This window comes from Arvicola amphibius, chromosome 1, assembly GCF_903992535.2.
Source record: "Arvicola amphibius chromosome 1, mArvAmp1.2, whole genome shotgun sequence".
In the NCBI taxonomy this organism is placed as follows: domain Eukaryota; kingdom Metazoa; phylum Chordata; class Mammalia; order Rodentia; family Cricetidae; genus Arvicola; species Arvicola amphibius.
This window is the reverse complement of record NC_052047.1, coordinates 36,743,826-36,770,886: the sequence shown is the minus strand read 5'-3', so window position 1 is coordinate 36,770,886 and position 27,061 is coordinate 36,743,826. Positions and strand designations below refer to the sequence as shown.

Sequence of the window (27,061 nt, the reverse complement as noted above, 5' to 3'; positions counted from 1 at the left end):
TTTTATCTTCTGTATTTTTTTTGGATAGGTTATCAGTTCATAACCCAGGCAGCCTTGAACTATTTTGTCTGTTTTAGCCTCTTACGTACTGGAATTACAGGTGTGCTCTGCTGTACACAACTTCCTCTTTCTTTCTTTCTTTCTTTCTTCTTTCTTCCTTTCTTTCTTTCCTTCCTTCCTTCCTTCCTTCCTTCCTTCCTTCCTTCCTTCCTTCTTTCTTCTTTCTTTCTTTCTTTAATTCTTTTCCCTCCCTCCCTCCCTCCCTCCCTCCCTCCCCCCTCCCTCCCTCCCTCCCTCCTTCCTTCCTTCCTTTCTGTTTTTTGTTTTGGCTGTCCTGGAACTTGCTCTGTAGATCAGGCTGGCCTTGAACTCAGATCTGCCTGCCTCTGCTTCCTGAGTGCTGGGATTAAAGTTGTGTGCCACCATTGCCTAGCTTCCTTTTTTCTTTTATGATTGAAAATATAAAAACACTTTTTCATGCTGGGCATTACACAGAGAAACCCTATTACAAAAAAGCCAAAACAAAATAAAAAACATTCTTTCTAGTATTGATTTCTTGGCTTTTCTTAACTGTACTCAGAAGTGTATAAGAGACCCTGTTTCTCACAGAGTGTCAAATCAAACTCATTTGTTCTCTCATAAAGACTTGGATACAAGGAGATGAGGCTGGGTCTGGAGTGTTGGACAAAAGACCAATTTTCAGGCACTGCATTTTGAGCAGAGGCATGGATGAAAAGGACAGTAGTACCACAAAACAAAGAAATAAAGAAAATAAAAACTGGTGATCGTCTTGTCTTTTTTTTTTTTTTTTGGTTCGTTAAAACAGGTTTCTCTGTGTAGCCCTGACTGTTCTGGAATTCACTCTCTATACCCAGGCTTGTAGTGAGGAGCTGTGGGCAGGCCTGTTTTTCATCCCGCCCGGCTCCCGGCCACCTGGCTAGCTTATGCCCCGAAATAACAACACACAAATTGTATTCATTTAAGCACTGCCTGGCCCATTAGTTCCAGCCTCTTATTGTCTAATTCTCATATCTTGATTAACCCAATTTTAGTAATCTGGTGGCTTACCGGGAAGATTCTAGCCTGTATCCATCTCGGAGAGGAGAGTCATGGTGACTGTCTTTCGTGACTGCCTGAAGTATCTCACTAACTTCCCTTCTTCCCAGGATTCTGTTCTGTCTACTCCACCTATCTAAATCCTGCCCTATCAAAAAGCCAAGGCAGTTTCTTTATTAGCCAATGAGAGTCCTCCATCACAGGCTGACTTTGAACTCACAGAGATCCACCTGCCTCTGAAAATAGCTGGGATTAAAGGCCCATGCCATGACCTCTTGGCTACAGACTTTTTTTTTTTTTTTTTTGAACAAAAGGGATCTGGTAAATAGCTGGTACATGGGAAGTAGAATATGATGAGACAAATAAGCGGATGGTATTTATATATTATGGAATTAATTCAAAGGAAGAAAAGTTGCACAGTGTCTGAGAGGGAATTGCCCAAATCAGTTACTCCTGAGGGAGGATTAGTTACAGTGTAAAAGTGCTGTGGTTGATATGTGTACAACAGCCATGCTAGAGCTCTGGAACATGGAATAAGCTGTTGTTGGCAGCAGGTTTTAAATCATACTGCTATTGAATGAAAATGAGGACATTATTGTTCCATGGTATGGTTGAGGAGAAGGTTGCATCATCTATGAGGGAGAGAATAGCCAGAGGCACCTGGAAAAGTTGAGACTGAACTGGGCCAGCAGAATAGACCAGGGCCATGAGAAGAGAAGAAGGCAAGAGGACCAAGAGGGCACCTAGCCAAAATGACGGTCATATAGGGAAGCTGAGCCTCTTGGTTGGAGAGGTTTAGGATAGGGGGCAGGGTAAGAATTACTGAGAGGAACCACAGATACTGAGTGAGACTTGTCCCAGTTTCTTTGGAACCTGACAGACGTGTACATATTTGATAAATATCCAAACTTTAAAACAGTGCCTAAAGTCCTTTTCCTAGAGAGAAGTACCTTTAATAGTGTTTTTGAGAATCTTTCCAGATGTTTTTCATGCATGGACAAATTTGTGAATAATTTATATTCTCCCAAGTGAAAATTGTTTGGCTTACTTTCTTATCAGTTTATTTTAAGGGATGTTTCTCATTCTCTCATTTAATATAGGATTTTAAAAATGATGTGTTTGGGGCTTGGAGAGATGGCTCAGCAGTTTAAGAGCACTTGACTACTTTTCCAGAGGTCCTGAGTTGTATTCCCAGCAACCCCATCTCTCCAGCCCCAGCAGATAGATTTTTGATCTCCTGACTAGGTCATCTGTGAGGGTTTTCGTTTCTAACATGATATAGTTTGCAAACATTGCATTTAAATTTATGGAAAAATTATATGCATTCTTTTTTGTCTTTTCCATATGCAGTCTCAGAAGCATAAATATAAGGTCCTTTTCCGGGAACCAGACACATGGTGGAAGTTCAAACCAAAGGAGCTTGCAAGGTAAAACTTGGAGGTTTTTTGACATGGCCTTTTATCCCACGACAGTGACTGAAAGTTTACTGTGATTGTTTTCCCTTTATAAATGACGAGTGAAACAAACGTGATTAGATTTTGACTTGACCACTTAAAAATTGGTAAGATTTTATATTATGTATGTTTTATCTTATTTAAAAATAATTATTTTAAAGATCTTTATGTGTGTGTGTATGATGGGTGCAGGCACTCATGTGTCGCATCACTTGTTCAAGGTCAGAGGAGAACTCTGGAGTTAGTTCTCCTACCTACCCCAGGGACAAAACTTTACCATTAGGCCTTCAAGCAAGTGCCTGTGTCCACTGAGCCATCTTGGTGGCCCTTATCCCAAGTTTTATGAAAAGTTGGGAGATTTATAATACATGGCCAAAATTTCCAGTTGTCTTACATTGTCAGTTGTGTACTTCCTTGTAATAATCTAAATCTAGACCAGACCCTGGAGTTGGTACACTTGAGCCACACTTGAGCCATGCACTGGAACATCTAGAATTCTTAAAGTAGGAGGGAAAGGTTGCAGATATTTCAGTCTCCTACCCCAACTTGTTATCTAGGTGCTTGTCTTGAATTAAAAATATGTTATTTAAGAGATTAACATTTGCTGGTCCTGGTGGTGCACACCTTTAATCCCATCACTTGGAAGGCAGAGGCAGATGGATCTCTGAGTTCCAGGTCAGCCTGGTCTACACAGTGAGTTCTAGGACAACCAAGTCTCTATTGCACAGAGAATCCTGCTTCAATAAAACCAAAAAGAAAAAAAAATAAAAGATGAGCATTCATTGTTTTTCTTATGTGCTGTGTATTCTTTTAGAAGGTTTTATGTAATTTTAGGATAGTTTTTTTGTAATAATTTTCATACTAACCAAAAGACAGTCTGACCTTAATATATTCACAATGTTGTATCACCATCACTACTGTTTAATTCTGAAACATTTTCTATCTTTTCCCTCCCTTCCTTCCTTCCTTCCTTCCTCCCTCCCTCCCTCCCTCCCTCCCTCCCTCCCTCCTCCTCCTCCTCCTCCTTCTCCTCCCTCCCTCCCTCCCTCCCTCCCTCCCTCCCTCCCTCCCTCCCTCCCTCCCTCCCTCCCTCCTTCCTTTCTTCCTTCCTTTCTCCCACAAAGAAATACCCCAGCAGTTCCTTCTCTGGCAACCTCTGCTGTGTTTTTTCCCTATGGTTTTCCTGCTCTTGACCCTGTATTTACAGTGAATACATGAAGTCTTTTAGTCTAGCATCTTGCACTTACAATGTTGCCACGGTTTATCTATGTTGCATCTTGTCATACTCAGTTTCTTTTTATTGTCTTTTGATACATTAGTGGATCTGGTTTCCTATATTTGTTTGGAATTTTTGCATCCATATGGATGAATGGGGTTAGGGAACAGCATTCCCCTCCCTGACTGGCCTTGCCTGATTTTGGTTTTGTAAACTAATTGAGAAGTATTTCCTCTCAATTGGAATTTTCCCTGTCTCACTCATCCTGGCAACCCTGGAACTGCATAGATCTGCCTACCTTTGCCTCCTGAGCCCTGGGGTTTGAAACCTGTGTAACCACAACCAGCCCCAACTGTCACTTATTAAATGTTCATACTTGCTTAATGAACATGTGTATTGGAGGCTTGTGAAAAGTTCAGTAGGCAAAGGCACCTGCAGCCAAGCTTGAGGATTTGAGTTTGATCCCCTGGTTCACATGGTAGAAGGAGAGAACCAACTCCTGCAAGTTGTCCTCTGACTTCCACATGTGTGTTGTGGCATGTGTGTATTCATATACATACAGCACACATGCATACAAAACCCCACCGTGTACTGGTGATGTGTTAATACGGCTAGTAAGTCATGCTTAGCAGTTCTGCTGTGCAGTGTGTTCTGTAGCTTTCTGTGCTCGCTGTTCTTTGGCTGGTCTTGTGGGGTGAACTCTTCAGTGTGAGATAGTGTGTTGAACTTCTGTTCTATTGCCCAGAAGTTTCTGTCCGTCGCCCGTCGCCCTACCTGTGTTTGCTTTATATTTTTGGAAGTTAGTTGTTGAAATTCCTAAGAGCTTAGCATTTTTGATGTTACTCTAATTAACAAGGCTTTATCCTTTCTGCTGATTTTTCTTTTGTCTTTAAGAATAACTTTTTCTGTGAAGTCTGGTTTGTCTAATTAATAGAACTGTACTGGCATCCTTTTAGTTAACATGTGAGAATTTTTCTTTTCCTACTTTTACTTTCAATGTTTTAATATCCTTAATGCTTATATATTTAGTGTACCTAGCATGGCTGGTTTTTAAAATATTTTCTGTCTACCTTGGTTTTTTTCTTCTGTGTGTGTTGGGGGGAGGGTAGGTCAAGGGTTTGGAGGGGGTCTTCTGTAGCCCAGGCTAACCTTGAACTCCTGATCCTCCTGCCTCCGCCTAGCAAGTGTTAGGATTTCAGGCCAATACCATAGTGCTCAGTCCTGTCTTGGCTTCAGATGGTGAAGCAGCTCTCATGGGTGTTTGTTACTTATACCATTGGCCACCTTCTGTCTCACTGTGCTCTAGTTTGTTTTTTGAGACAAGGTCTCATATGTAGCCTTGGATGACCTGGAACTCACTTTGTAGACCAGGCTGTCCTCAAACTCGCAGAGATCCACCTGCTTCTGCTAACCAAGAGATGGGATTAAAGCTATGTGCCACCATGCCTGGCTTCTATGATTGTTGTTATTAAAAAAAATTATTCTTCAGTTTTTCTCTCATCATGTTTTAGAAATTTTGGATGAAATTTAAGTCTGTTTTCTTCTATAGTAATTGCTAAATTATAAATGTTTTGTTGATATTCTTTTAGTGGCCACCTTACATGTTTCATTATTTAAAGCTCAAGCCTAAGTTAAGTCATTTTTAACCTTCTTCACAAACACAAGGGCCTTAAAACAACTTCCTGTGACAGTACCCATTTGATTCCATGGTATCACTATGCGATTTACACACAAGTGTTGGTTTTTGCTCAAGTATTTCCTTTGTGCTTTCTTTCCCCATTGCAGCATAGATCTCTTTTTAATCTGAAAGTTTGTCTGCCTGGTGTTTACCTTTAATTTTTTTTTTTTTACAGTAAGGGTCTGTTTGTGTGAAACTATTGCTTTTTAAATTTTCATTCAGAAATCTTTTCATTATCCTCCTTCATAAAACACTTGCTCTATATATTCTGGGATGTCAGCAAGTGTCTATTATTGAAGGTAACATTTATGTTTTGTTTCTATTACTATGTTAAAGTCTTCTCATTCTAATCATTAGCTCCTATTTATATGACTAGCTTTTTAAAAAATTTTTTAGCCTAATGTCATCTCTTTTCTTTGGTGTGTGACAATTTTAGCATATGTTTCTAGTTGTGGATTTCTTATGCTGTTATCTTGTTTGACTCCTGAAATCAGGACATTTGTGTCATTCATCAGTTCTAGAAAATTCTCAGAATTTAATCTTTAAATTGCTTTTGTTCATCCCTTTCTTCTCTTCTTCAGACTTCAATCAGTGGTATACGAGACCAGTTTTTTTGCTCTGGCCTCTTTGTCAATGTTTCTTAACCTCTCTCATATTTTCTATCTCTTTGCTTCTCTGTGATATGAAAACCAGACAAGATCGAGGTAGGTAAATATGAAAGCCAGATTTACTCAAGAGGCAAACAGAAATATTAGCCCTGCAATTCAGACATAAAGCCTTGAATCCAGAGCAAGTTAAAAGAGTTACAGCTGAGATTTTCATTAGAAAGCAACCCAAGAGGGACTAAAGCTAATACCCCATCTCTGGCAGTGCAAATCCAGAAAGCACCCTTGGTTTGAGACCTAAGGATTCCCATGTTAGGGTTAACTAACTGTGACTTCAATAACAAAAATACACAAGTAAACAAGCAAGACTGAAAACACAAATAATAAACTTTATGATTGGATATCCAGAGACTTAATATGCTAGGAATTTAAAACTATTGTTTGAACTTACAATGTAATAAATTGTTTGTTTTGATTGGGCTGGGATCTGTTTTTTATAACAGGAAGGCACTTTGGGACATTTCCTCAGAGTGACTATAGTGGGATACTTACTACTTAGGTAAAACCTTTGAGACTTCCTTATTTTATTTATTTATTTATTGATTGATTGATTTATTGCAGAGCTTTAGAAGAACTCTTTTAAGGTATTGAAGCTTTATTTCTCCTGAATTCATAAAAGATATATGGGGGAAATCGTATAGGATGATTGATAAAATGGCAATGCATTTTATCAAAAGGGTGTGACTAGGTGGCATTCCAACACCCAAAAGTCTGAGGCAGGAGGATCCCAGGTTTCAGGTCAGCAGCCCAGGCTTCATAGCAAGACCATGTCTTAAAATGAAAACAGACCTCTAGAAACAAAATGAAACTAAGAGAAATTAGGGCTAGATAGTACATAGCATGTAAAATACCGCAGAAATGTGCCATGATGGTGCTAGGGATGTAGCTCAGAGGTCAAGTGTTTACCTCACAAGACCTTGAGTTCAATCCCCAGTACCGAATAAAATGAAAACAAATGTACTATTCTCTTGGATTTGTATGTCCTTTGTTTTTCCCCCTTGGTTGCCTGTAACATTCTTTCCACCTTTCTGCTCCCTGGCATTTTCAGGCGTAACATTCATGGAGTGAGCAAAGAGAAAATAGCGAGAATGTTGGAGCACTACCAGCGCTTTGTGTCCGTGCCGATCATCATGAGTTCTTCAGACCCAGAGAGGACGGAGCGCATTGCCTTATGTGCATACGCTTGTGAGGACCAGAGTTCTGGGTAGGCTGATTCTGCCGACAAAACCTCAGTTTGCAGCTGTGCATTGTTTTTAATGATAATTTTGAAGACGTTTGACGTCAGCTGAGGATGTTAGCAAGAGAAGTGAGAGTTCATGTGAAAGATGGTTTTTTCCCTTGGAGCTGAGGGTTTGCCAGTCTCTGCCTATACAGCAAATACACCTGTCTTCTTATTTTAGCTTTTCCCCTTTCTCTTGTTTTTGTATATATCCATATTACTTTTAGTTTGTTAGGTTTTAGTGAAGGTACTCTTAAGTTTCCCATAAAGAGTTCCATTAATGTTAAGTGTGATTTTATCTGGGAAAGCTTAATGGGAGAGCTGGGACTTTGAGGATCCCTGATATAAAGGAAGATGGTTTGACAAACTGAATAAGAAGTCATGGAAGTTGAAAGTGTGATGTTGAATTAGAAATGAATATCTATTTAACAAATGACATCTTAAATGAGAGCTTCCTTATCTGTTTCTTTAGTCTCTCTCTCCCCCTCCCCTCCCTTCCCCGTTCCCTCTGAAATTACCCAGTGCGAGTGAGAAGGAAGCATGAAACATGCAACAAACCTGCTTAGGAGTTCATTACAGGGGGTGTGTACAGGTGTGGGGAAGTTGTGTGCAAAGAGAGACAGAGAGACAGAGACAGAGAGAAAGATGGCGCGTCCAGCTTTTAAAAGCTGCCTAGCGCATGTGCACAGGGGATTGACGTGACTATGATGGGGCTCATGCTTGCTGCCAAGGGCTTAGCTGAGTCATACCTGGATGATGCAACCACACAGGCACATGGGTCACGTGGGGCCCGGGGCCATTAGGCACTTCTGCCTGAGGACTTGCTGCACATGCGTGATCCCTTAGAACCTGGAAGTGTCAGCTTTATTGTGGCTGAAATCATTACACCCTTCCCTCCCTCCCTCCCTCTCTCCCTCCCTCCCTCCCTACCTCCTCCCTTCATCCCTCCCTCCCTCTCTTTCTCCTTCCCTTCCCTTCCCTTTTCCCCTTTCTCTTCCTTTCCCTTCCTTTCCCTTCCCTTTTCTCTTCCTTTCCCTTCCCTTTTCTCTTCCCTTCCCTACCCTTCCCTTTTCTCTTCCCTCCCCTCCCCTTCCCTTTTCTCTTCCCTCCCCTCCCCTCCCCTCTCTTCTTCTCTCTCTTTCTTTCTTTTCTTTTTTTTCCAAACAGGAGGGTTTCTTTGTGTAACAGTCCTGGCTGTCCTGGAACTTGCTTTGTAGACCAGGCTGGTCCTGAACTGCTGAGATCCTGCCTCTGCCTCCCAAATGCTGGGATTAAAGGTGTGCGCCATCACCTCCTGACTCTTTCTTTGTTTTCAATTTTGTTTTCTTTTCCAGACAGACTTTGTCTGACTCCTCTGGAACTCTGTAGAACAGGCTGACCAGGCTGGCCTCGAACTCAAGAGATCCACTTGCCTCTGCTGGGTTAAAGCAGAGCGTTGAGTATGAGCGCCACTGCACCTGGCTTCTTTGTTTAATCACGCAAAATTATGTTGTATTACTGCTCTTGTTGGTGGCGTGGACCTGGGAGGGAAGAGCCTAAAAATAGGTAGACTAAAGTCTCATGCAGTAACCAGCTTTTTTCAGGACATTAGACAGTTTATATTCTGAGGACATTCTGAGGGTTTAGCAAGGTCATGTGAGCAAAGTTCACTTTAGCTCAAGTTGGATATAGATAGGCACAAGGGCAAGGTCACAGGAGTTAGGTTGAACACAGTCAAGAGGACAACCCGTGTTCAGAGACATCTGAGTAATTGGTAATGGATGGGGGATCTGAAGTAAACCCACACCTATTTACTACACCAGGAGGGCATGAAGCACATTCTAGGATCAACCCATGTGATGGAGGAGCAGAGGATACAGGATGCTTGTTTTGTAGAAATCTCACATAGCTTCATTCACAGACCACTGACAGTGTGGTCCTGTAGAGCAGTGGTTCCCAATCTTCCTAATGCTGGAACTCTTTAATACAGTTCCTCATGTTGTGGTGACTACCCCACCATAAAATTATTTTCATTGCTACTTCATAACTATAATTTTGCCAGTGTTATGGATTGCAATGTAAATATCTGTGTTTTCTGATGGTCTTCAGTGACCTCTCTGAAAGAGTTGTTTGACCCCTGAAGGGCTCACGACCCACAGATTGAGAAACAGTTGTGTAAATGAAGCTTCTTCTGTACTGCATGGCAGATGGACATGGAGGCGGTCTGTGTGCTGTGACATATGCTAAGCTGTGCGTGTGGAAGAAGCCAGCACGGGGATGTCCTCCCATGTGAGCACCCTGAGAACCTAACCTTCATAGTAATAGTCAACGCATAGCACTGTGACTGACAGCCGCAGGCTACTGTCCAACTCAGTCTGCTGTGTGGATGCTGCACCAAGTGCCAGGCGTAGGACTCAGTAAAGGATGTGTTTATGATATTTTAGGGAACGCCTAAGATTAGCTCTTAAAACACTTCTACTAGTCCGGGAAAGTGCCCTGCCTCAGCTATACTACTGACTTACATCCCCATCCCAGCTTTGGTAATTTTTGTGTAATTTATTTTTTAGTATTTAGAATAAATGGTAAATGCTGTCTGGTTGCATGCTTCTTTAATTTAAATCACAGTATTAATGGTACTGTGAAGAGACTTTCTTACCACACTTCAAAAAATGTCTTGTAGCCCAAGAGACAATGAAGCTATTACCTCTGAAAAAGAAGAGAATGTCTTATCCACATCTGTGAAGCACTTAGAGTTACCAGAGGAGAAGACGCCTGAAGTGGCCAAAGAAGCAGTGTTCCCTGAGGGCACTTCCCCCCTCCCTCGTGCCAGTTTAAACAGAGGAAGAAAGGAGATGAGCACCATGGGTCATGGTGTTCACAGCAGCCCCTTCTTGCGGGAAGCCCCAAACACCTGTTTTTCTCACTCTGAAAGCAAAGTTCAAGCCACAGACAAGAGTGAGAAAGAGCATGAGCCGATGACGTCAAAAGAGCGTGCTGAAGCAGGTGCTTGGAGTCCTGCAGAGGGAGCATCTCCAAGTGGTTACTGTGCTGAGGACAGTCAAGAAGCTGGTGAGCTTGCAAGTGCTGGGACCCTCCAAAGTGAAAATCCCCCACCTCCTGAAATACTGGAAGAAAGAACAACAGGAAAGAAAAAGACCACTGGAAAACAAAAAAGCAAATCATCTTTGGAAAAGTTCCCAAAACAGGAACCATCAAATTTTGTGGGTGACTGGCCAGTTGATAAGACAATCAGCCAGAGGACCAAAAGGAACCGGAAAACTGAAAAAGGTTTATCTGTACAAAATGACAAGAAGTGTAATCGCCCTCAGTCGCAGAAAGCATTTGATACTAGGGTATCTGTGAGTACGGATCATGTCCAGCAGCGAGGCTCTCCACATGGGAAGGATGATCTTTCAGAAGTGCCCAGTAGCTGTCAGTATGATCCTTACAAAAGTACTGAGCAATCCTCCTTCAGCATTGTGGGCGACTGGCCCTCACCTGCTTCGTTAGCTCAGAGAGAGCACAGGTCGAGAACACCAAAAGCTGGCTTACGTGAAACCAGTTTAGAATTTGGAGCTAGTGACAGCATGGGTGAAATGCCCTTGTACCCCACACACGAGGCCTATTGGGGCACAAGCCCCGAGGAACTCAAATCGCTGGGTTCCACCCTTCGAAGTTCTGGAATGCTGCCTAGTAAAACAACTCACGAGGATCAAACTTCCCTGAGCAAAACGATTCCTAGCCAGCACACACTGCCCCTTCCCTTCTCCAGTAGTGCAGCTGCCCTTCCTGGAGTTGTGGGACCTCCTCGGTCTCTAGCAGTGGGGGTGTCTGGGATTGTCTCTGGAGTAGATACAAGCACATGTGCCCAGACTGAGCCCCAAGATTTTGCTCTTTTGTGGAAACTAGAAAAGAATAAAATCAGTGTTTCAGATTCTGTCAGAGTGCTAACAGGAAAGCTAGATGGGTTTAAGCCAAAAGATTTTACTATTAATACAAAATTAAATGTTCATGAAGCAATTCCATACCGAGTAATGCATGATAAAAGTACGTATGTTGAAGAAAGTGAGCTTACCAGTGCCGATGAGTCTGAAAATCTTAACATCCTTTGTAAACTATTTGGATCATTTTCCTTAGAAGCCCTGAAAGATTTATATGAGAGATGTAATAAAGATATTATTTGGGCCACAAGCCTTTTGTTGGATTCTGAGACTAAACTATGTGAGGATACTGAGGTTGAGAATCCCCCCAAATCATATGACGAGTCACAAGTTGGGCCGTTTTCTATGGGGCTGGATTTGAAAGAAATTATTGGCCACAGAGGAACCTCAGAAGATCCTAAATGTTCTGTGTCAGAATTTAACCCTGGGGTTGGTATCAGCAACGCTAATGTACAGTCTGCTGGTGATGCAGAAAAGGGAAACTCGAAGCAAGAAGAGATAAGAGCTGTAAATCCTGAAAACCCTGAGCTCATAGCCAGAATATTTCCTAATGCTGCTGTAAACATAAAAAGTAATACTGCAGTAGGTCCTAGCACTCGGGCTGACGTGTCGGGTGTACAAAGCTTTAAGCGGCCTCTTCCGCTTACTCCAAAACCTAATGTCCTTAAAGATGTTAGTGAAATGGAGAACAATCTAGTAGCCACAGAGACTGGCGGCAATATTCATTCTTTTTTAAATTTATCTGATATTATCAACTCTGCAACAAGCACTTCAAATCCTGAGTTAAATGAAGTTTATCTTACTAGCTCTTTGGAAGTAAGGAAAAATGAGAATCTTCCTAAGGATTATGTGAAATTTGGAAACATGGAAGAATTTATCAATGAAGATAAACAGGAAATGGAGAAAATTCTACTGCCAGGAACTAGTTTGTCAGCTGGAATTAGTGAAGAGGATAAAACCGGGGTATTGAATCCCACACCAGTGATGGCCAAATCTCTGACCATAGACTGTCTGGAGTTGGCATTACCCCCTGAGTTGGCTTTCCAACTTAATGAATTATTTGGCCCAGTTGGTATTGATTCAGGTAAGGAAAAAATAAATTATCTGTGTGTGTGCGCACGTGTGCATGAGCGCATGCCAGCATGTGTGTAAATAGACAGCATATATAAGTTTTTTTTTCAGTGGCAATTATTTCATTGGCTGAATGTGTCAGTAAGTTATATCACATAATTTTACTTAGTGCCTTATATTTGGCATTTCATGTTTTTAAAGGATTCAGAACAATTAATTTGAAGTAAAGAATATTTATGTAGAATTTTATATCAGTATATCCATTAATATGTTGGAAGTTTATTTGTAAACTTTTGGTGTTATTTCAGATAGATTTAAGGCAGGAAGTAATTTCCTAGAACACAATTATGGAAATCTCAGCTAAAGGAATATATGGAGCTGAGAGCAGCCTAAGTAGATTTGTCACAAAGCTTTGTGTGTGCACCAGCTACGTATGAAAACAGTGTTAGCACATAAGAACGTTTCATGTAAATAGGAATGTGTTAGTGATGACAGTATTTGGTCTATGCATATGATAGTTGAGTGTGTTGCCTGCAAATGTACGATGAGTAACGATTGTGTTTTTCTTTTTCTCCCTTCACAAGGCTCTCTAACAGTTGAGGATTGTGTGGTTCATATAGATCTGAATCTGGCTAAAGTGATTCATGAGAAATGGAGAGACTCTGTAATGGTTGGTAGCTTCCTTATATGAAAAGCTAGTTCCTTGTGTTTGTTTTGTACATATGCAGACTTAAATACATGTACCTACATGCAGACGTAAATACATGCACAAAATTTTAAAAAATAGTGAAAATAAATCTTAAAAATCAGCTTTGTAAGTAGGGAAATATATGTAGCTATTCTTAGTCATTTCACTTATAGAGTTTTATTTTACTTAATTTTAATAATGACTTATAGTGCATGAGAAGAACTGATTTCTAGAGAAAGCTGCTATAACTTTGTAGCTTTGTTTCCCAGTGCCCCGCCCTTTGCCAATCTTTGCTCTGCCTTTGTGTGCAGGAGCGACAGAGACAGGAGGAGGTGTCTTGTGGCAAGTGTGTGCAAGGTAAAGTTCATATTCTGGCTTTCACTTTGTCTTGAGGTTGAAGCATGGAGTGTGCCTTTTTGTTCCGTTTTGTCTTTTAAGACAGGTTTCTCTGTGTAAACTCTCCGGCTGTCCTGGAACTCCCTCTATAGACCAGGCTGGCCTCGAATTTGGATATCTGCCTACTTTTGTCTCCCAAGTTCTGGGATTAAAAGTGTGCTCCACCACCACTGACTCAAGAGTGCATGCACGTCTTAGCTCATTTCAGTGTGCTTCCACAGAATATGGTACCCAAGGATTTCTAAAAGTATATCAGAAAAATTTTGTGTGTGTGTGATGGTGTATGTGTATGATGGTGTGTGTGTGTGTGTGTGTGTGTATGTGTGTGGTGTGTGTGTGTGTAGTTCAGAGAACAGTTTGTAGGTGTCTCTACCGTGGGTCCTGGGGCTTGAACTCAGGTTGTTAGGTTTGGCAGTGGGTACCTTTACTCACTGAACTCAGGACCTTTGGAAGAGGAGCCAGTGCTCTTAACCACTGAGCCATCTCTCCAGCCCCCTCCGGATGGCTTCTTAAACAGTCTCGTCTCCAGTGATTTCTGTCATGGCAGGTCTGGTGAGAAGGGCCTTCCTTTTGTCATGAAGCACTGTTAGTACTTCTTTTGTGCACTCTTCCCTGCAACCAAGGTGTGAAGCTTCAGGTTAAAGATTCTTAGGCTCCACTTTATTTCAGACCTGTGACAATGTTGTAGCTTCAACAGAGAACACTGGCCACATACCTAAGAGTGTATAGGATTGATGGACTTTAAAAAAATGAAAGACATAAATTTTAGTCCATCTGGGATGGGGAGTAGGTCTTGAACGAGATGGGGGAGGCGGGTGAATATGATCTAAACAATCTATGAAATTTTCAAAGAATTAATACAAATATTTTAAAAAGAGAGGTAAAGCTGACTGAAGGTAGAAGTGACTAAACTATAATATAGTCGGATAAATACAAGTGGCTGCAGCGACTGTGTCTGTACCCTCGGAGAGTCAGGGCTGGAGCAGAGTGTGTCTGTACCCTGGAGAGTCAGGGCTGGAGCAGAGTGTGTCTGTACCCTGGAGAGTCAGGGCTGGAGCAGAGTGTGTCTGTACCCTCGGAGAGTCAGGGCTGGAGCAGAGTGTGTCTGTACCCTGGAGAGTCAGGGCTGGAGCAGAGTGTGTCTGTACCCTCGGAGAGTCAGGGCTGGAGCAGAGTGTGTCTGTACTCCTGGAGATGTTGAAGGGTTCCTTGGTAACGCCTATCTCTGTGAACTTTGTGGATTGTCCCTTATTTTCGGCATAATTTGCTCCATATTTATAGTATGCCTCTGGACTGTTAATACTTGTCAGCATGTTGCTCTCCTGAGTTCTGTGAACAGAAGAGCGGGCTTATGAGCTTACACCGAGCTCTCCCGGTTGCTCACTATCCAGCACTTACACTTCCAGCACTGTTTTGCTGAGGAGGGAGGGAGTCAAAGTGACAGAAAAGAATGGAAACACTGAGCTGATTGGTAGTTACACCTAGATCATTGCTCATTTGAAATATTCCTATATTATCATTTCTTGCTTGTAGTTATATGGTTTATTTTGAAATTTCAAAGTCGTATTATATTTACAAGCTGAAAAGGATTTTAAAATCTCATGTTTCTTGTCTTGTGACTAATATTTAATTTATACATCAATTGCTGAAAATATTACACCACTTTATTATTCTTGTAGATCCTTTGCTGGCTGGATCTGCTGTTCTTGATAATTCTGAACAAAAATCATCTCAGAAAACAGGCAAGAAGTTATTGAAGACTTTAGCGGCAACTGAGACACCAGATCCCTGGAACACTCAAACAAAAAAGGTTTCACTGCGAGAAATAATGTCAGAAGAAATCGCCTTACAGGAGAAACATGATTTGGTATGGGTTGGCATGATACTAATCTGTGGTCTCTGCGGTGCTGTTTAGCATGTGATTTTCATTTAATTCTGTGTCTCCTGCTCTGGATGTCATATTTAACCTGTCTCAAGCCAATATTAAAACTAAAAAATGTTTTAAGTAGAATCTGGGTGAGGCTTTGTTTCCTGCTAGTTAGTACTCTGACATACACAGGTTATCTATGCTAAGTATGGGTTCGCAAGCTCTATTATTCTTAGGTTTTAACATTTACTTCTGTAATCTTTTACTTAAGAAAAAAAATAAAATGTTTCACTTGAAGATGGTATCGTACATTATTTAGTAACAATAATTGTATTGCTTTTTAAGGATGTGCCTATCTTTAAATTTTAAAACAAAAAATTTAGAGAAAAAAATTCAGAAGCTTCAGAATTTGTATTACAATTCAGTTTTCTTCCTTCTACTCTTCAACTAGAGTTCAAATAGAAACTTTATTTTAAATCTGATTTACTTTTTGCTCTTTACTTCAGTGTACTTACTTGTTTGAGGCCATTGGTTAATTAGATTTCTTTCATATTAATTTTCAACTTTTTTAATTTTGAAAGTGAGAACTGAAGAATTTAAAAAGTAAAATACTTAGTCCAGTTAAGGGCAAAGTGATTCTTAAGTGGGGACCGAGGTGTCTTCCCACTTCACTGTGTGTCTGGCTGCAGTGCACAGAACTAGGTGCATGCGGAACGAAGGTGTTCTTCCTGCTCCCATTAGCTTCGTAATTCCTGCATTGCACCCGTGCGAAAAGTACCTTCAAGTGGTATCTTACAGTTTTACTGCAGTTTTAGATAGCCTTCTTAATTTATGTGTAGTAGGCTGGAGAAATGGATACCTTCTCTCTTTATGTACAGTGTTCTGTTGGCATGTACGTCTGCAGGCCAGAAGGGGGCACCAGATCTCATTACAGATGGCTGTGAGCCACTATTTGGTTGCTGGGAATTGAACTCAGGACCCCTGGAAGAGCAGCCAGTGCTCTTAACCTCTGAGCCATCTCTTAAAAGAAATAGGAAAGCCTGATTTTAGGCTTGAATAATATAATAGTTTTGCTGAAATGCCATTTCTATTACTGAAACTTACCTTTTGTTTCTGACCTGCCTCATAATCTTTCTAGTTAACAAATGAATGTCTTTTGACTTTACAATTTAATGCATTTTTTTCTGTCAGTAATTTTTCCTTTCTTTTTTTTTTTTTAAACAAATTGGGTAACAAAGTAGACAAGAACTGGGTGGCAGTGGTACATACCTTTAATCCTGCTACTCTAGGAGGCAGAGTTTAAGGACAGCCTTGTATGCAGAAAGAGTTCTAGGACAGCCAGAGCTATGTGAGAAAAGTAGACAACTTGGTCTAAAGAATATTCTTTTAAGGAATCCTCACTTTAGATGAAGCCTCAGTAAGGGAATTTCTTGATGTTTCCTTTTTCACTATTCCAAAGGAGAAAATACTCTTTTGTATAGCTCTGGAAAAAAGAAATACAAAGCAAACATCGTGTATACTAAGGACTAAAACATGAACATTAATTGTAGGATGATGAGATCTTGAGTTTATAGTTAATCGATGTTAGAAGTCATAGTTTCTTTTGTTGTTTGTTTTTGTTTATTTGTTTGTTTTTGTTTTTTGAGACAGGGTTTCTCTGTAGCTTTAGGGCCTGTCCTGAAACTAACTCTCTTAGACCAGGCTGGCCTGAAACTCACAGATAAACCTGCCTCTGCCTCCCAAGTGCTAGGATTAAAGTCGTGCACCACTATTGCCTGGCTAATTTAAGAATCTTTATCATAATCTTAGTTTAGAATTTGAAAGAATTCTAGGGACTAGGAAGATGGCTCAGTGAGTAAGAATATTTGCTGCCGAGCATGAATACTTGAGTTCAGATCTCCCAACTGTGGAGAGCCTGTCTAAAAGGAAGAAGGTAGAAAGAGAGAGAGCCTCCACAGGGAGCATGCAGTGCATTGTGGGCAGAGAAAGAATGTATTTTAGGAAAGTTCATTTAGTCTAACAGTTTTATTTTATTTACTTATTTACTTAAATTTTAGCTTTTTGTGCTTGGATCTCAGCATACAGCCCAGACTGTCCTTGAACTCCCAGCATTTTAGGTGTGTGCTGCTCTGCCTGGCTGGAGTAGTGCTCTGGATAGGCAGCTTCATGGATTGTGAAAAATATTAATACTCATAGGTTATTTTTGAGTAAATGTATTTGTGAAAAAATTTTAAGTAATTAGGAGCTATAAGGTTTTCTCTGTCAACCTGAATTTTACAACATTTATACATTGTAGTTTCTGCCCATTGAGGAGAATGTATTTGTGAGGACGTTCACAGCAGGACACAGTATTCCTTAATGAGGACTCAGGGGAGACATTTCTCTCAGGTTTCAGTACCAGAAAGCTGTACTTCTCCTGAGTAACTGGTTTGTTTTAAATTTATGGACACTTAGAACGTTCTTTCCCTTTTGCTTTGGCCACTAAGGGGGCTCAGAACTGAATTTGTAGCAACTCTACAGGATTTTATGGCATGGACTTATATACTAATTTTGTCTGCTAGCTTTATCCTGTATTCTTGCCTTCGTTTTCTCTAATCTTTGACTTTATTTATTTATATCCTATTTTTAATAGACAGTTATACTGATTAATGACGAATAATGTCCCAAATAAAGCGTCATTAGGTGATTTGTTGTATGGATATCAGAGTGTATTTACACCGGCCTAGTATGGCCTTAAGCTGTGTGGCATAGCATACACCAATCAATATGAGGGTCCTCATTTACGTTTATGTGGTTTGTGGCTGTATATGCAGCTTCTCCTTGTTATATCATATAGTAGACTGTTTTGAGATTGTGTATGAATGTGTGTATATGCAACTATGTGTCTTTATGAGCACCTTTGAATACTTGGAAAAATGGGATATAAATAAATAGTGTAAGAATACTTATATTACTAACTTCCTCCTTTGATCAGTGAGGAAAGGCTGTGATTGCTTATAAATTGTTGGTGTTTTTGCAACAAAATAATTAGGCTTTTGTTCAGTATTGTCTGACTTATAAATTTCATCATAAGAGTGATTCTTTTCTGTTTTTTGTTTTAGAAAAGGGAGACACTTATGTTTGAAAAAGACTGTGCCACTAAACTAAAGGAGAAGCAGCTCTTTAAAATATTTCCAGCCATTAACCAAAATTTCCTGATGGACATTTTCAAAGATCACAAGTGAGTGCTAGATGGGCTGGCTGTGCTTTTACTCTGATGTCACTGGAAGTGTATCCCAAACAATCTTGTGTTCATTTTTCTGATTAAATATAATATAAATAATTAAGTTTAGATTTAATATATATAATACAGAAAGTGAAAATTTCTAGCCATTTGTATTCCTTGTTCTTTTTTTTCCTTAATTTTTTTGTTACCTTTTCACCATGAGAAAGCTGCCCAGATAACATGGGACTGAGGCAGACGGCTCTTTGATTTCATTTTTAAACTAGAACCTCATGGTGTTCGGTTTGTTACAGTATAAATACCGGCATGGGGTTATCTGTGTTTGATTTTGGAAGGAAATTGAAACTTTATGATTCCCCAAAAGATTTATGGAATATAGATGATTAAAAAAAAAAAAAAACAATGCAGCTAATGTGCCTCAGAAAAATCCAGGAGCTCAGCATGGAGGCTACAAGCACGCACTATATAAGCCTGACTCCAGAATAAATAATTAAAAGAAACTGAGTTACCATGTTACCGCCTTCTCCTCCTCCTTTGGTATTATTTGGTATTTGGTAGGGATTGAATCCAGGACCTCACACATCTTTTTTTTTTTTTTTTTTTTTTTTTTTTTTTTAATTAAAATCTACTAATGGTCTCATGTATCCCCAGGCTATCATTAAATTTGCTGTGCAGCTAAGGATGACCTTGAACTTCTGACCTTTTTCTGATTACAGGTTTCTGCCTTCATGGCCAGTTCTAAACAATTCCAGGGATGAAACCCAGGACTTCCTGCATGTTAGACAAGTGCTCTACTAACTGGGCCACATCCCCAGCTCAGTTAATTTTGACTGGTATATAAACACAAAAGTGTGCATATTAATGAGTCATAGATTGTTTTTATGAATGTGTGTACCGTGTAGTGTTTAACTAGGTTAAACATTTTTTCCAAACATCTGAGTTTTTTGCTTATTCATTCATTCAATTATTTATTGTGTATGCAAGCAGTAAGTGTGGAGGTCAGAAGATAATGTGTGAATCGTGGCTCTTTCTTTTCAACATGTGGGTCCTGGGAATCAAACTAAGGGCATCAGATGTGGCAGAAAGAATCTTTGTCTGTTGATCTATTGTACCTGCCTGTTATTATTGTTACTAAAAACTTTCTAAGTCATGGACTAGAGATATGACTCAGTGGTAAGAGCAGTGGCTGTACTTCTGAGGACCAGGGTTTGGTTGGTAACACCCACATGGCGGCTCACAACACCCACATGGTAGGTATCTCCAGTTCCTGGAAACCCGATGCCATCTTCTGCTCTCTTTCCTAGAGGTTCTTATTGAATCTTCAAGTACATTAAGTTTTCAATATTAAAAACTTAAAATAAGCCAATTTCTTACACTTTAACATTTTTTAAAAAATATTTTTTATGTATCTGAGTGTTTGCCTACATGTATACTCCTTGTGTGTCTGATGCTCACAGAAGGCTTAGAGGGCATTAGCTCCTCTGGAACTAAAGTTGCATGCTGTTGTGAAAAACTGGGTTCTCCTCAGAAGCAGCAAGTGCTCTTAACCACTGAGCCATCTCTCCAGCCCATTTTTTATATTTTTAGAAATTGCTTGAATTTATACCACAGAATTTTCATTTTCTTTTATTAACATTATATTTAAACAGCTATTCACTGGAACACACAGTACAGTTTCTAAACTGTGTTCTTGAAGGAGACCCTGTGAAAACAGTTGTCGCTCAAGAATGCGGTCACCAAAATGAGAATGTCACTTCTCATACTGCACTGAAATCAAAAGAGAAAAAGGTATGGAGGAATTGGATCTTGTACTCTTTGGGCAAATAAATGTATATTAAAATATGATTTGTTGCTGGGTGATGGTGGTGGCTCATGTCTTTAGTCCCAGCACTTGGGAAACAGAGGCTGGTGGATCTCTGAGTTTGTTTTCAAGACAGGGTTTCTCTGTGTAGCTCTGGCTAGCCTGGAACCCTCTATGTAGATTATTCTGGCTTTAAACTCAGAGATTTGACTGTCTCTGGGATTGAAGGTATGGGCCGCCATGCCTGACTCATAATTAAAATTTTGAAGAACATGGTGATGTCTATTTCAAGTCTTTGCAGTCTCAGGATCTAAGTAAAATATTAGTGAGGAAATTCTATAACCAACTGTTAATTGTGTATTGGTCAGTTCTTGCAAACCTTTCTTCCTTTATTTTTATCAATTAGAGATTATATGTGTGTTATATAATACATACACTATTTTGCAGTATTGTTGACTGAGATTTCTGTCCTGTCTGGTTCCTGCAGTTGTTAAGTCCTGAAGAAATCACACAGAGGTCTACATTAGTTATAAACTGATTGGCCCATTAGCTCAGGGTTCTTATTAACTCTTATAACTTATATTAACCCATTATTCTTGTCTATGTTAGCCACGTGGCTTGGTACCTTTTTCGGTGAGGCAGTTACACCTTGCTTGCTCTGTAGCCAGATCAGGACAGCAGACTAAGCTTTCCTCTTCCCAGAATTCTCCTGTTCTCATTTCCCACCTCTACTTCCTGCCTGGTTGTCCCACTTATACTGCCTGCCTTGCTACTGACCAATCAGCATTTTATTAAAATACAATTGACAGGCTACAGACCATTGTCCCACAGCATAGTATTACTATAAATTAAGTGGTAGACTTTAAGATTTTAAACCTGTGTGTCACTGTAGATTGTTTATAAAACAGTACGTTATAAATATAATTCTTGGTAATATTTCTAAGTGAAATGATAATTTCCAAGTTGTTACATTCAAGTAAGTAACCTCAATCAAATAATTATATCAATAAAAACATTTTTTAGAGTATTGAAAAATTATGGCTTTGTTTAGTTTTCATTTTGAATACACATAAAATGTTTATTAACTTACATAATACTTTTAATACTTTTTATATCTCTTAAGATAAAGCTAAGACTCTAGGTGGTGGCACATGTCTTTAATCCCAACACTCAGGAAGCAGAGGTAGGAGGATCTCTGAGTTCGAGGCCAGCCTTGTCTACAGTGCGAATTCCAGGATGGCCAGGGATACATAGAGAAACTGTGTCTTGAAAAAATAAAACAAGGAAAACAAAACAAAAAACAAAAAAGATAAATGATAAATCTAAGATGCAGATGGCTATTTGCAAACAGTGAAGAAAGGAATTTGGGGAGACTGAGTTGGCTAAGAGATCTCTGAGTTTCATTTGTTAAATATTAGTGTTTGATAGTCTAAAGACATTTGAATATACTGAGAATATTATCTTAAAAATAGTTTTCTTCCTTAATGGAAAACATATAGGCAGTTTGAATAATTATTATTTTATTATCTTGTATTTTACATTAGAAACTTCTATAAGGATCTGTTTTGGATAATTACATCACGTGCACATGTGGGTGCATACAAACACTTTGTTGCTGTGTTTGGATTCTGAGAGAGGATCTCACTGTGTAGCTTATACTGTTCTCAGTAAAATTGCTTGGCTTCCATGCTACTGAGTTTTTAGGTACAGGGTTTTTTCTAAAAGGTTAATGAATTTTTCTTACCACAATGGCTAATGGTAGGTTGAAACTGACTCATAATGTATTTATGATTTTTTACTATTGGTCATGAAGTATTCTTTCTTTCTCCCCCCTCCTTCTTCTTTTCATCTTCTTCTCCCTCCCCCTTCCCCCTCCTCCTTTTTTTTATGGGTCTGGGTTACCTCACTTAGGATGGCTTTTTCTAGTTCCATCTATTTGCCTGCAGATTTCAAGATGCCATTTTTTTTTTTTTTGAAACAGGGTTTCTCTGCAGCTTTTTTAGAGCCTGGCCTGGAACTAGCTCTTGTGGACCAGGCTGGCCTCGAACTCACAGAGATCCGCCTGCCTCTGCCTCCCGAGTGCTGGGATTAAAGGCGTGCGCCACCACCGCCCGGCTCAAGATGCCATTTTTTTTTAACCACTGAGTAGTACTCCATTGTGTAAATGTACTACACTTTCCTTAACCATTCTTTCGTTGGGGGACATTTAGGTTGTTTCTAGGTTCTGACTATTACAAATAATGCTGCTATGAACATAGTTGAGCAAATGTCCTTGTGGTATGAGTGTACATCCTTTGGGTATATGCTCAAGAGTGGTATTGTTAGGTCTTGATGTAGATTGATTCCCAATTTTCTGAGAAACCACCACACTGATTTCCACAGTGGCTCTACAAGTTTGTACTCCCATCATCAATGGGAGAGTGTTCCCCTTACTCCACATCCTCTCCTGCATAAGCTGTCATTGGAGTTTTTGAACTTGGCCATTCTGACAGGTATAAAGTTATAAATGAAAGTTTCTGTCCCACCTTGGCCTTTCAGTCACAAAGAAATACACAGACTCATAATAATTATAAATGGTTTGGCTTATTAGCTCAGTCTTATTATTAACTAGCTCTTACAACTTTTCTTAACCCATAATTCTTGTCTATATTTAGCCAAGTGACTTGGTACCTTTTCTCAGTGCAGCATTTTCTTTTTCTTTTTTTTTATTAAAGGGCGTTTATTACATAAATTCAATACAACACTGGGATTGGGGCGAGAGTATTCTTTGTTCTTTAGCTGGATCAATCCCCAGGATATTTCTTGCTTTTTTAAAAATTTATTTAAAGAAACTATCATTTCACTTCCTCCTCTCCTCCCGTTCCCTCCACTATCGCTCCTCAGAGAGGGTAAGGCTTCCCATGGGGAGTCAGCAAAGTCTAGCATTGCTTTGAGGAAGGACCAAGGCCCTTTCCACTATATCTTGGCTGATCAAGGTATCCCTCCAAAGAGAATGGGTTCCAAAAAGCTAGTACAAGCAGTAGGGATAAATCCTGGTCCCACTGCCAGTGGCCCCACAATCTGCCCCAGCCATACAACTGTTACCCATGTTCAGAGGGCCTAGTTTGGTCCTATGCTGCTTCCTTCCCTGTCATGCCAGAGTTGGTGAACTCCCATTAGACCAGGTAAGCTGTTTCAGTGAGTATTCCAATCATGGTTTTGACCTCTTTGCTCATATTTTCACTCCTCCCACTCTTTGACTGGACTTTGGTTTTGCTTCCTCTGTATCTGGGTGGCTGAACCTTCCCAGAATTCTCCTAGTCGGGTTGCCCCGCCTATACTTCCTGCCTGGCTACTAGCCAGTCTTTTAAATCAATGCATGTGGCAAATCTTTACAGGGACAAGACCATTATCCCACAACACTTCCTCTTTTTTTCTTTTCAAAACAAGAGCTGTGAATCTAATTTCCTTTTTTAGCTTTTTTCCTGTTATCCATAACACCTGATGGTATCTCAGAGTTGTTTTGATTTACATTTCTCTGATGACTAAGGATGTTGAGCATTTCCTTAAGTGTCTTTCAGTCATTTGAGATTCCTTTGTTGAGAGTTCTCTGTTTAGGTCTGTACCTCATTTTAAAAAATGGATTATTTGGTCAATTGATGTCTAGTTACCTGAGTTCTTTGTATAATTTGGAGATCAGTCTTCTGTTAGATGTGGGTTTGGTGAAGATCTTTTCCCATTCTGTAGGCTGTCGTTTTGTCTTGTTGACAGTGCCCTTTGCTTTCCAGAAGCTTCTCAGTTTCAGGAGGTCCCTTGTATTAATTGTTGCTCTCAGTGTCTGTGCTACTGATGTTACATTTAAGAAGTGGTCTTCTGTGCCAGTGCATTCAAGGCGACCTTCCACTTTCTCTTCCATGAAGTTCAGTGTAGCTGGCTTTATGTTGAGGTCTTTGATCCATTTGGGCTTGAGTTTTGTGCATGGCAATAGATGTCGATCTATTTCATTCTTTACATGTTGATATCCCGTTATGCCAGCACTGTTTGTTAAAGTTGCTTTCTTTTTTCCACTTTATAGTTTTAGCTTTTTTGTCAAAAGTCGGGTGTTTGCAGGTGTGTTCATTAATATCTTATTCTATTCCATTCAGTCTTCTATTCAATTCCATTGGTTCTCCTGTCTGTTTTGGTACCAATACCAAGCTGTTTCCATTACTATAACTCTATAGTAGAGCTTGAAGTCAGGAATTGTGATGCCTTCAGAAGTTACTGTATTGTACAGGATTGTTTTGGCTATCCTGGGTTTTTTGTTTATATGAAGTTGAGTATTGTCCTTTCAAGCTCTGTGAAGAATTTTGCTGGGTATTGCATTAAATCTGTAGATTGCTTTTGGTAAGACTGCCATTTTTACTATATTAATTCAAGAGATTACCTATCCAAGAGAATGGGAGATCTTTCTGTGTTCTGATGTTTTCTTCAATTTCTTTCTTCAAAGACTTAAAGTTTTTGTCATACAGGTCTTTAACTTGTTTGGTTAGAGTTACCCCAAGATATTTTATGTTATTTGTGGCTGTTGTAAAGGGTGACACTTCTCTGATTTCTTTCTCAACCCATTTATCTGTATATAGGAAGGCTACTGATTATTATTATTTTTTTTTTTTTGTTAATCTTGTATCCTGCTACTTTCCCTGGTAGAATTTTTAGGGCCGCTTATATCATATCATCAGCAAATAGCGAAAGTTTGACTTCTTTTCAATTTGTATCCCCTTGATCTCCCTTTGTTGTCTTATTGCTCTACCTAGAATTTTGAGTACTATATTGAATAGATACGGAGAAAGTGGACAGCCTTTTCTTGTTCCTGATTTCAGTGAGATTGCTTTGAGTTTCTCTCCATTTAGTTTGATGTTGACTGTTGGCTTGCTGTATATTGCCTTTATTATGTTCCTTGTATCCCTGCTCTCTTGAAGACCTTTATCATGAAGGGGTATTGAATTTTGTTAGTCTTTTCAACAACTATTGAGATGATCATGTGATTTTTTTTTTCCTTCCTCCCTCCCTTTCTTTGTTTTTTAAGGCAGGGTTTTTCAGTGTAACAGCTCTGGCTTTCCTGGAACTCACTCTGTAGACCAGGCTGGCCTTGAACTCAGAGATCTGCCTGCCTCTGCCTCCCAAGTTCTAGGATTAAAGGTGTGCACCACCGCCTCCCAGCTGTGTTTTTTCTTTCACTTTGTTAATGTGGTATATTACATTGGAAGATTTTCATACGTTCAAATATCCCTGCATCTCTGGGTTGAAACTTGCTTGGTCATGGTGGACAATTTTTTGGATTTTTCTTGAGTATTTTTGCATTGATGTTCATGAGGGAGATTGGGCTGTAATTCTCTATCTTCGTTGTGTCTTTGTGTGATTTGAGTATCAGGGTAACTGTAGCCTCGTATGAAGAGTTTGGCAATGTTCCTTTTGTTTCTATTGTGTGGAATAATCTGAGGAGTATTGGTATTAACTCTTCTTTGAAGTTCTGGTATAATTCTTCACTGAAACCATCTGGCCCTGGACGTTTTTTGGTTGGGAGACTTTTGATGACTTTCTATTTCCATAGGAGTTATAAGTCTATTTAAATTATTTATCTGGTCTTGATTTAATTTTGGTATGTGGTACTTATCCAGAAAATTTGTCCATTTTCTTTAAATTTTCCGATTTAGTGGAGTATAGGTTTAAGTATGACCTGATATTTCTCTGGATTTCCTCAGTGTCTGTTGTTATAGCCCCCTTTCCATTTCTGATTTTGTTAATTTGGGTATTCTCTCTCTGTCTTTTGGTTAGTTTGGATAAAGGTTTGTCTATCTTGCTGATTTTCTCGAAGAACCAGCTCTTTGTCTCATTGATTCTTTGTTTCTATTTTATTGATTCCAGCCCTCAATTTGATTTCCAGCCTTTATTCCTCCTGGTTGAGTTTGCTTCTTTTTGTTCTAGAACTTTCAGGTATGCTGTTAATTTGTTAGCATGGGATTTTTCAGGAGACATTTAGTGTTACTGATTTCCCTCTTATTATGCTTTCATTGTGTCTCATAAGTTTGAGTATGTTGTGTTTTCATTTTCATTGAATTTTAGGAAGTCTTTAATATCTTTGTTTCTTCTGTGACCCCATGGTGATTCAGTTGAGCATTGTTCAATTTCCATGGGTTTGTAGATTTTCTGCAATTAGTATTGTGTTGAATTCTAACATTAAGCTGTGGTGATCTGATAAGATACAAAGGGTTATTTCAATTTTTTTTTTGTATTTGTTGAGGTTTGCTTTGTTACCGAGTATGTGGTCGATTTTAGAGAAGGTCCCATGGGTGTTGAGAAGCAGGTATATTCTTTTGTGTTTGAATGGAATGTTCCGTAGATGTCTGTTAAGCCCATTTGAGTAATAACATCTGTTAGATCCTTTATTTCTCTGTTAAGTTTCTGTCTGGCAGACCTGTCCAGTGGTGAGAGTGGGGTGTTGAAGTCTCCCACATTAGTGTTTGGGACTTAATGTGTGATTTAAGTTTTAGTCGTGTTTCTTTTACAAGTGAGTTTGCCCCTGTATTTGGGGCATAGATGTTCAGAATTGATATTTCATCTTGATGGATATTTCCTGTGACAAATATGTAATGACCTTCTTCATCTGTTTTGACTAATTTTAGTCTGAATTCTTATTTTGTTAGATATTAGGGTAGCTACACCAGCTTGTTTCTCAGATCCATTTGGTTGAAAAATCTTTTTCCAACCCTTTATTCTGAGGTAATGTCTGTCTTTGAGGTTGAGATGTGTTTCTTGTATGCAGCAGAAGGATGGATTCTGTTTTCG

General features: G+C 39.5%; 1 protein-coding gene across 5 annotated transcripts in view; it reads left to right on the top strand.

The window, feature by feature from the left end:
• N4bp2 (NEDD4 binding protein 2) overlaps positions 1-27,061 on the top strand; it is a 77,140-nt gene that overhangs the window by 34,149 nt on the left and 15,930 nt on the right. For all 5 annotated transcript variants that reach the window (XM_038322264.2, XM_042054759.1, XM_042054760.1 and 2 more), the window contains 8 exons: positions 2,407-2,483; positions 7,118-7,273; positions 9,948-12,292; positions 12,864-12,949; positions 13,279-13,324; positions 15,043-15,230; positions 18,332-18,450; positions 20,103-20,241. In XM_038322264.2, the coding sequence (XP_038178192.1) occupies positions 2,407-2,483; positions 7,118-7,273; positions 9,948-12,292; positions 12,864-12,949; positions 13,279-13,324; positions 15,043-15,230; positions 18,332-18,450; positions 20,103-20,241 (3,156 nt within the window). The remainder of the gene's footprint in view (positions 1-2,406; positions 2,484-7,117; positions 7,274-9,947; positions 12,293-12,863; positions 12,950-13,278; positions 13,325-15,042; positions 15,231-18,331; positions 18,451-20,102; positions 20,242-27,061) is intronic.